Genomic DNA, 11,019 nt, shown 5'->3' with positions numbered 1-11,019 from the left:
TAAGGATGTATTTAGTTGCCACAGTTTAAAGCAAGTCAGCAGCAAGTTAAATATACTAGTGTTCAACTCTGAAGTCATTTGATATATCAAGGGCATTCTACATTTAAAGTCTTTAGCTTACTTCCCAATGTGATAAATTCAATGCAACTTTATTGGGTTGTATGCCTATTGGAAGAAACTGCATAGAATTGCAACAGCATAAGATACACCTGGAAAACAGATTAAAAAGAAAAAGAAAGAAAGAAAATTAACCATAGTTTAACCATTCTAAGAGTCTACGGGGGTAAACCACCACCACCACCATGCCATCTACCAATGCCGCACCAGGAGGACAGTGTCCCAGCACACCTGGAGGGCAGGATCCCATCAATCATCCATTGAAAATGATTCCAAAGTCTGAAAGGACCATTTTTTTGTATTTTGTCTTTTTCAAAGCAGCTAATAAAAGAACTACAGTTAACAAGCTACAACAGACAAGCCATTTCATTCTTCAGTCTGTAGCATGAGAACAGTGGAGGAAATGTCTATGGAAGTACATTCTTGAACTTTGCAGAAAACAAAAACAGAAAATGGGTTGACAGTAAATTGTCTTATTAGAAGAAACAAAATAACCGACGTACGATATAAACCTTACTTTAAAGCAAAAAAAAAAATCATTTTAATAAAGCCCAGAAAATAAACATTCATTTGGAACTACAAAGCTGGGTAAGGAATCATTTGTTCTTCAAGCATTTGTTATTGGCTAAAATAATTTCTTAACTAAATTCTAGATTTTGGAAGTAGAGGAAATGTGTGGCCTCTAAGAGAACACTGGAAACATTTTTGCACTGAACAAAAGAACTAATTCATTAGTAAAGACAGAGAACTACTACTGAGAAACAATCAAGTCTGTAAGGAAAAGCCAGTGAGGAGCTTGCGCAAAGGAAGATAAGGCCACAATGAGTTCTGGTGGTCTGGATGGGACTCACAGTGTGAGAGGCAGGATACCCTGACAAGGAGGAAGCGAGTGACCAGAGCAGCCTGGACAAGAATGAAAAGGCTGCATCGAGTAGCCAGGGGTGATTACAAAGGCGTGCAGTAAGAAAAAACCGCAGAAACTAACCACCTCGTGTGTTTTACCGATGACAATCCCCTTGAAAACAAAGGAAAGGCAATTTAAAGATGTTAGGAGTAATATTTACAGTGGCACAGTCTAGGCAAAAGAATGAGCGATAAAGAGAGCAAAGCAGGAAAACATGCTCCTCACAAATGACTTGAAAAGTCTATTAATAGAAACTTTTAAACAATCCAAGACACCAGAAAGACACTGGGAACGCTGCACGAAGTTACAGTTTTGCATTCATTAAGGTACTTGTGGCTCCTGTTTTATGGGACAGTAAAAGCTTACCACAATCTAGAGGTAGTTTTTACTCTAAGGATGATTGTATCCTATAACATTACACATGTGGCTCCTTTACTAAATGTAGCTCAGGGAGTCTGCTGTAATTTCTTAAGAAACTGAACAAAGGCATAACCAAAGTGCAGGAATAAAAGCAATATGAAACTGGTGAGATGAGCGGGCAAGGCTGACGCAGCCCTGAATGCAGCCAAATCTTAATGGAGAGGAAAAGAAATGTTTTCTGAGTAGGAGACATTTCTGGAGATGCTCAGTTCTAAGGACGAGAAAACAGAACAAAACAAAACAAAGCAGAGAAAGAGATAGAAACATAAGTTACATTTGCATTTTTATAAACTTACATCTATCTGTTTCTAAGGTACTGTCTTCCAGCTATTGGAGTTGATCATCTAATAAAAGCATCTCTGTTTTAAGATTTCAATGATGCTCTACTTAGGCTATTTTTTTTTGAAGTACAATAATAAAACATTTTACTGAGATATTCCTCATTCCACCATAAGGGCACCAGCTACCACTTGGTAGCAAATACTTCTCATGATAATTTTTTGTCATTCTCTAACAAGGCAGAAACCACCCTGTTGAATGAAATCACTGGGAACATTCCAAGTTCAAAATAAAATGTTTAACTTACACATAATACAAGTTATGTACAAGATTAGGAAGGGGTGGGGGACACCTGAACAAACCCTGGAACACACAGATGTATTGATGTATGGGAGAAGAGAACACTTCAAAAACATGTTCCACGCCATTAACTCATAAAAGACTAAACAGCCACATTGAATTCCATGTAAATGTTAGAACTTCTTGGATTACTGCTATAAATACATTAAAAAAAAAAAAGAAAAGAAAACATTGTCTGAAAATAGAGACTAACATACATTGCATGTATTGCAGGCAAGGCAGAGGCATTTTTTTAAAGCTTTTGCACAGACTTCATATAATCTTAAAAAAAATATGCAGGCCTTTACAAGATTTGACTCGCTGAAATCAAAACCATTTCAATTCATGAAAAGTCACAAGACTTCAGCTTAAAAAAAAAAGTTCCAGCCTTAGACCAAAAAGAACCTGGAAGTGTAGGTAATTTGATTAAACAAGCTTGGTCAGGCTCAGAACCTGAATGTACTTTAGAGCAAAAGCTCAAGGGGAGGGGAGAACAACCTATTTGGTAACAAGGCGTACTATGTACTGTGATATAAAAAAGGTATGGTGAAAATGTACCTTTTACTAAAGCTTATACAAGTTCCTTGGTCCATAAAAACTAGGTTAGATTTGTGTCTTCTAGTTTGCTTGACTTTTATTCCAGCCACACATCTATTTCTTGCCCATTTAAACAAAACCAAACAAAAACCAACCAAACAACACTGTGAGGGAAAAAAAGCTGAAAAACTTGGTTTCCAATAGTTTGTACATGTTGATATTTTTGTTTTACTGTGGCTTCTGTGTTTCACATCAGCACTTGCAGGTAACAGGGTTTTTTATTTAATAGCATCTATCACCTGGTATGAAGTTTCCCCAAGAAGCCACAAAACATTGTTCTTTTTTGTGTGTCAACTTTTTTTTGCCGCACTTGAGTCAGTTGAAGTCCTAACAAAAAGACGGTAGTTAGGACACCACTGTTGCTGTAGACGATGTGACACTGGTTGAGTTTGTGCTGGCATTTGTGTAACTTCCCTCGCTGTTGCTGTTTGATTCGTTAGGCGGCACTTGGCTTGAGTTGGCTCGAAGGATCGCCCCTGCCGCACTGCAGTGGGGCCGCGGCCCTGGTTCTGGGGTGTAGGTAAAGGTAAGGCTGGTGGAATAAATGATTCCATCATTGCGGACCAAAGTTACTGGAACCTGGACTGGCTGTCGGACCCATCTCCAACCTTCTCGGAATGCAGAAATGTCTGGGACAACACAGAGCATACTCTCTCCACATCTGAGGAGAAAAAAGAAGTCACTTAGAAACACTTTAGAAAACAAAGTACATTTTCAGAAAAAAGTCTTCTAACAAGTTGCTTAATACATTGTAATGGATGTCAGGAAGAACCTCAGGGACTCACTCACACCCCTCAAAACCTCTGGATGACGTAAAAGGTTTGATCCAGTACCTGTACATTGTTTCGGCTTCTACATCCCCAAACCACACTCGTAAGTTTGGAGTGAAGTTTTGTCCTGTGAGTTCAAGCATTGCTACGTCCCCGCCGCCATTCAACTGCAATTCACAGAAAATCACATCATTAAGACAACTTTTCATTTTTTACTAAAGTACACATTCAACTTTTATTTGTGAAAGTGTGTAAAGTTTACATTTGCAAAATGTTTCTTTTAAATGCATGATCACAAAGCTGCCTAAAAATATTCAAGGTAACATACAAGTTGATGTCAATGTAAGTACCCAGATCACACAATAACTAAAGAACAATCAAAGTTACTATGAAATAATTTGTTAGTCATGGCTGAGGAGTTGGGGCCTGGTCTCACCTGAAGGCTCTCCACAACAGGCACAGGGGTGACCGGGGCTAGAACTGGCCCCATTCCCTCATAAAATGTATACTCTGCCTTATCTGTGCTAATGATTGTCCAGGAAGCTCCGTCATTTATCATCTCTTTATTTGGTTCTTTTGGACATGGAGTGGCCTTTGTGAGAAGACAGAATATTCAGAAACAAGAGTTTTATACACATGACATTACAGTATAAGAGAATTTATCAAATAACATTACAGACTTGAGTTAGTAAGGAAGAGTTAAAAAAAAAAAATCTGTAGACTTGCCAGGAACCAGAGGCTCATGCCTGTAATCGTAGCTACTTAGGAGATGGGAGTTCTGAGGACCTTGGCTTGGACAGTAAGTCTGTTAGACTCTTATTGCCAATGATCCACCAGAAAAGCCAGAAGTGGATCAAGTGGTAGAATGTTAGTTTTGAACAAAAGCTTAAATATTTAAAAAAGAAAAAAAAAGCCTAAGGATGGCACAAATAAATAAACCTGTAAACTTAAAGTATGCTGCTTTGACAATCCCTAAAGAAAAGGTAAACGAGAGTATTTATATGAAAGACCACAGTAGTTCTTGTTATAAGACAAATGTTTAGTAACACATTAAATAATCAATATTTAACCATTATCAATATAATTTCATTCATGAGATCAGTTGCTATAAATGTATATTAACTCAAAAGAGTTTATGGGAAACTATTATAGTTTATGCACACATCACAAGAAGAAACCAAATCTCAACTGACAACCTCCTACCCCTAAGTAAGAAATCTATGGACCAAGACTGAGCATACCCATTAGTTCAGTCTACAGCTATCGCTCTGGTATAGGAGTTTGTCATGAAACTGTAACTAGCCTATTAAATTATCTACCCATGTCATAAATGTGCCCTTAAAGCCTTTGAGTAAGGATTAGATTTGAATCATGCCATCGTCACTATCATGGGAGACCCTCCTGTAAGGCTGGCTAAAACTCTGAATCTTCTGAGGTCTTTGTCTTACATAGTACATGCTCATAATTTCAGAAGATTCATTCAACATCAGAGTTCAACTGTGAAACATTCTCCCACTCTCTGTACTCCAGGTTAAGAATCCTGACATTCGATGAAAACTTTGTTTCTAAGAACATTTCACAGTTTGAGTTCTCCCCTGACAAAGGATCATTGGCACATGGGAGGACTCTGTGTATTAAAGAACATGGGACCAAAAGAGTAATAGATGAGCATAGCTTCACACATTTGCATAAATTAATAGCTCATAACAATTTCTTATTTCCGTAAGCTGCTAGTCCACTGATTTGTAGCATATTTCATTACTGAAAAAAAATCAATGAGCCGGGCACTGGTGGCTCACGCCTGTAATCCTAGCTACTCAGGAGGCTGAGATCTGAGGATCATGGTTCAAAGCCAGCCCAGGCAGGAGAGACCGTGAGACTCCTATCTCTAATAAACCACCAGAAAACCAGAAGTGGCGCTGTAACTCAAGTGGTAGAGCGCTTGCCTTGAACTGAAGAGCTGAGGGACAGCGCCCAGGCCTAGAGTTCAAGCCCCATGACCGACCCAAAAAAAAAAAAAAAAATCAATATATTTGCAGCACTGGGGAATGAAAGAGGATCTTAAATATACCATTAATAAAATGCTGTATTAATAAGCAACAACCCCAATCCAGTTTACATTTTAGATTTTTACCAGTAACTTCAAAACATACCTGAAATTGTATTATTCTTTCTTGAGAAAGGCACAAGTACATTCTTTCTGTATCCTTAAGGTAAAATGCGCATTTGTGGAGTTGTGACACAGGATCATCTGCATCCAGTAATGCTGTCTGCTTGTCAACTTTCCTAATTATCTATATTTCAACAATTAAAAATTTAAAGGTCATCTAAACATGGAAAGGTTTTATTTTTCACTGTCAAGAGTATAGTACATAGCATATGTTTAATTAATAATATATATACCTTCATAAGGTATACTTTGCTACACTATAGGTTGGTATCTCCCAAATTTATAACTCAAGGCCCATCCTCTCTGCTGCACTTAAGATTCTTAACCACCTGGTCAGCATATCCTACTCACAATGTGGACAAGAATTGCTTACATACAGAAACACATTTACAAACAATAAGGCTAGGAATTAAAAAATCCTTTTAGAAGGTGGATTCCCAGTGGCTCATGCCAGTAATCCTAACTACTCAGGTGGCTGAGGTCTGAGGATTCTGGTTAGAAGTCAGCCTGGGCAAGAAAGTCTGTGGGACTCTTTTCTCTATCCCCAAGAGTACAGTACTACTCTTGAGCAAAGACACTCAGGGACAGCACCCAGGCCCTAAGGACTGGCACATGAGAGTGCACACACATCCTTTTAGATATTATGAAAAGCATCAAAATACAGGGATCGTTTACCCATTTCTACAACACCTGAGGAGTAGGGGAAGGGCCAGAAGCACTTGTTTTCTAGACCAGTGGTGTTCAAACACTAATGCACACATAATTCATTGGGAGTTCTCAAGTTCTCATCTACTGCTTGGGGCTCATTTGGGGCCTGATAAGCTTGTGTTTCTAACAAATTCCCAGGTGATATTTATGTTCCATATATTAAGTTGTAACTACTTATGTTCTTTGAAATAACACAAATATTCCAACTTCAAGAAAAACACCCTATAAGGCTATCACGGGTACGTCAGTCACAGCAGTCATTTAAATATAATTATTTACATCTTAAAGAGAATGGAATTAGAATAAGGTTTGCAGACCAGGAAATGAGTTCAGAATGGTTAGGCAAACTGCTCAGAGTTGGGGGGTGGAGGAGTCTGCCATCTAAAAAGGCTAATAACACTGTTGCAATTAGCATTAAATATCGTTAATATTGCACAATGTTACTGGTTTTACTACTTGATTCACATTTCCTTTCTGTTCCAAGATCATTTTGTTTCAGCTAAGCCTCAAACTTTAGGTAGTATTCTTCATATTTACATTATTTTGTGTTGTGGGTTTTTAGTTGGAATATTTAGAATCTTACCAATCTTAACATAAATTAAAAGGAGAGGTTACACTTTTAGCAATTGTAGATTCTACTATAGTCTGTGAGACTAAACACAAGCAAAATGCTTCAGTTCAATGCTTAAAGCTTCATGGGATTTAACAACCCAATGAAGTCTGGTTTGTAGAGAGTAACTGGTGTAGGTCTAAAGCTGCCCGAAGAGCTCAGGCGCACTGGCTGACCACCTCCACCCCGGAAGTCATGGTTCTCTCCAGCACTCGTGCGCAGCTTCCCTCATGGTGCTCCGCCAGCTGCTACAGCACAGGGCAAACACAGGCCACGTGCGGCCTGGAACTGCACTACAGTTCTTGAGGCACAGACACTGCTGTCCATAGAGCCCATTATGATTTCTAATTATTAAGATAAGAAATTTGAGTACGTAAGTAATTACCAAAATCCTTACAACTTAGGTATGTAAGCTGTACTTTCAGAAACCATCAGGTGTTATTCCAACTGGCTTGTTTTTGTAGACAGGTAATATTGGAATATATTAAAGACAGGAAATAACTTATCTATATACCTACTACTGTATCTGCTAAAAGGCAGATCAGTATTGTCTGGGTTTGTGTTACTAGACTGTTCAACCAAATGCAGTGATATATACTCTCTGTATGCCAGAGTGGACAGTAGAAATTAGTGCACTTTTGCTGCATGGGTGACACCTGAAGAACAGAACTGTAACACGCAAGACGTAAATCTCAGATACTTTTACCCCTAGCTTCAACTAAACACATGTTGCAAGTAGGTAACAGGATTCATGTTAGTTGGCCAGTCCTGTACACACAAGACCTTTTTTGAGAACATCCTTCAAAACACAATTTGTACTGTGACAATTATCCCATTGAAACTCATTCTCAGAGGGACGGTGTTCTCTCAGCAAAGCTTTCCAACAAGGTTAATATTCTCAGAGGCATGAAAAGCAACTTTCAATAAATGATCATCTTTTCAATTATTAAATAGTTGTACAAAGGGATTACAATTTCATAAGTCAGGTTATAGTTATACTTCTTGATCAATAACACCCCTTCTTCGTTCTCCCCCTATTTTTCCCCTCCTCTCATCCCTACCCTGAAGTTACATACATTTTTTACATACATTGAATATAGTGACACATGCTCACCCTTCTTCCCTTCATTTCTGTGATAATGATAATCTCTTTAAAAATGATTATGAAAGCTACAGAATGTTGCTGTTATTGCTGTGTATAGCTGTAGTTCAAGAGGCTGAGGAGTGGAGACATCTAAAATCTACCAATGATTTGGGGGAAACTAGTCACAATTCAGTTATGGAATTTCTAGAAGGTATTGCAAGTTTTTCCAATATATTTTCTATATAAACTTCTTAATTGTAATATTTTTATGAGAGCTACAGAGTTTTCAGTATAGAAAGAAAAGTAAATAAAAGTGACTGTCAAGCAGATGACTGTGCTTGATGTGAAACTACATGAAAACACTTAGTAAGCCTATGCCAGGTGCTTTTGTAGTATGAACAAAGTGAACCAGCATTGGTGAACAGGAGACCATTCACCCAGCAAGTAGGAAGCAGTGAGTGCGTTTTGCTCCTTTCTCTCCATGTCAACAGATACCTTTCCCTACCTTTATACTTCATATTGGAATCTGTTCCAAATTCAAGGCTTTACAGATTAATACTACACTTTACACATTTTAGCTTACTAAACTAAAATGGGAAATAAATCACCCTATATAACCATATTTAGGTGTATATATACATATATACATATACACAAAAAAGATGACTATATACTCAGCTTCTCCTGAAATAGCCTCAAAACATATAAATCACTGAAATAGTTCACCAGAGATACATTAAAAACATGTTGACAAATAGCATACTAAATATTCTTCCACCTGCCCTTAAAGCACACTTACCCATAAATCCTGGTTGTTTTAATGCAGTTAAATGATACTATTTCAAAACAAACAAAGGAAAAATGGGACAGGGGTAGAATTCTAAGGACTTTCGTTTTCATTTTACTGAGAAAGTTTCTATGTTTACAGTTTTAAGGTCTAGAGAACAAAAAGCCCCCAAATCCTAAACTTCTCTCCCAAAGTAAAAAATACCCACTTTATTTAATCATTAATAAATCTGTTAGTGTAATATAAACTATGCTTATGTAGATAAGATTTTTATGCTTTTAAAGACCTGGTCCTTGTGCTAAGAAGTTGGCTCAGTGGTAGAGTGCTTGCTTTGCATGCATGAGGCCCTGGGTTTGATTCCTCAGCACCACATAAACAGAAAAAAAGCCAGAAGTGGTGCTGTGGCTCAAGTAGTAGGGCGCTGGTCTTGAGCTGAAGAGCTGAGGGACAGGGCCCAGGCCCAGAGTTCAGCCCCCAGGACCAACAACAAAAAAAAAAAAAAAAACAAAAGAAAGAAAGAAAACAAACAAAAAACTGGTCTTTTATTTGGATACTGCAGATAAGATAAAAAGTAGTGTATCTGCATCAGTAAAAGGAGGAAAAATTTACAGTGCCATCTACTGGATATGTTCAGATATACAACCTAAAAGGAAAAATTAATTAGAAATAATGTGTTTTATAAAAACAGCTAATTTCCTAAAGAACTTCAGAGATAAGGGAGAACAATCAGTTACAGGGATAATTGGCATCACTTTTTAAAAATGATATAAACATCAAGGTGCATTTTAGTATTTCCTCTTTTAGGAACCAATTTTTACCTACACTAACCAAGGGAGTGGAGACTTACCAATCTTGGGAGCGCCATGCCTGTAACTGAGCACACAAGCTTGACTGTTTGTCCATAGTGGATGTAACCATCTCGGACTGTGAATTCTTCTCCTTCCGATTCATCATCATCCACTGCAGTAGGTAGAAAAGGGATCAAATTAGCATCTTCTATAATTTATTGTCTTCTTGGGAAAATAAAACTCAAATAACAATTATAATAAAAACATTTGTGTACTCACAGAGATGAATATAAAATGCTCCCCACTGCTGTGAACTGGCATGGAAATTGCCTCCTTCTACATGCAAGTATCTGGTACTAACTGTCTGGGATCGAAGTCGATTAAACAAAGCCACCTTTGTTCCTGAGGCAATGCATACTGCAAAGAAAAAAATGGCTCCTATTTAGCGGATTGTGGCAGGGGCCAAACAAGAAAGGACTTCTGCTTTGGTGGGTTAAATTTTTTTTTATTTAAATGTAACAAGGAATAGATTCTGAGACAAATGCTACAACCTTTCATGAAAGAACACATATGATAGCAAAATGAAAAAAAAAAGTCAAGGTATTTCTTAGGAATAAACCTACTAAAATAGTGTCTTAACTGTCATTTGAAAAGCTTGGCACAAATGGCTCATGCCTATAATCCTAATCGCTCAGGATGCTAAGATCTGAGGAATACAGTTTGAAGCCAGCCCAGTCACAAAAGTTCATGAGACTCTTATTTCCAAATAACCACCAATAAAGCCAGGAGTGGAGTTCTAACTCAAGTGATAGAGTGTTACTAGCCTTGAGCAAAAAAGCTAAAATACATGTGTAAGCCCTGAGTTTAAGTCCCAGGACCAGCATCCAAATGTAAAAAAAAAAAGAAAAAGAAAAGAAAAAAAAGAAAGAAAAAAGTCCCTTTAAGCTAAAAACTGCCTAATATAATGCTGATCATTAGAAGGAAAATTATCTTTACAATAAATGTTTAATAGTATGAATGTGATCAAATAATTTATAAGACCATTCACCCACTGAAATTATGTATACCTAGATGCACTGATAAGAAAATATTTGAGTGAAAAAGCAGACTATAAATCACTCTACATAGTGTGGTTAGATTAGGCATGTGTGCACAATGACTCCACATGCTTGCATTCAATCCTATAGAACATATGTATAGGAAAAATTGTAGAAGAATTTTTACTAAGGTTGATTGTGACTATATATTATGATTTTAGAGATTCTGCTATCTTTTAAATACTCTGAAATATTATAATGCATGTAAAACAGCTTATAGTCTATTTACAATATAAAATAAAATTTGTTAAATGTGAGAAAAACTATCTTTTCTAAGTGTATTGCTTAAGAGTTCCTTCTTTAGCCTGGTGGCTTGGCTCTTGTTATGAGGTACTGCCTTGGGATAAGA

General features: G+C 37.3%; 1 protein-coding gene across 3 annotated transcripts in view; it reads right to left on the bottom strand.

Moving 5' to 3' along the window:
- Positions 1-2,822: 2,822 nt before the first annotated feature.
- The window catches only part of Rbpj (recombination signal binding protein for immunoglobulin kappa J region), a 69,121-nt gene continuing 60,924 nt past the window's right edge, over positions 2,823-11,019 (bottom strand). For all 3 annotated transcript variants that reach the window (XM_013009043.1, XM_013009044.1, XM_013009045.1), the window contains 6 exons: positions 9,853-9,990; positions 9,633-9,745; positions 5,580-5,720; positions 3,863-4,018; positions 3,490-3,593; positions 2,823-3,317 (listed from right to left, as the gene is read on the bottom strand). In XM_013009043.1, the coding sequence (XP_012864497.1) occupies positions 3,002-3,317; positions 3,490-3,593; positions 3,863-4,018; positions 5,580-5,720; positions 9,633-9,745; positions 9,853-9,990 (968 nt within the window). In that variant the 3' untranslated portion in view covers positions 2,823-3,001. The remainder of the gene's footprint in view (positions 3,318-3,489; positions 3,594-3,862; positions 4,019-5,579; positions 5,721-9,632; positions 9,746-9,852; positions 9,991-11,019) is intronic.

Source organism: Dipodomys ordii, unplaced genomic scaffold, assembly GCF_000151885.1.
Source record: "Dipodomys ordii isolate 6190 unplaced genomic scaffold, Dord_2.0 Scaffold8, whole genome shotgun sequence".
NCBI lineage: Eukaryota > Metazoa > Chordata > Mammalia > Rodentia > Heteromyidae > Dipodomys > Dipodomys ordii.
Note: the sequence above shows the minus strand (reverse complement) of the source record. Positions and strands in the feature narration are given on the sequence as shown.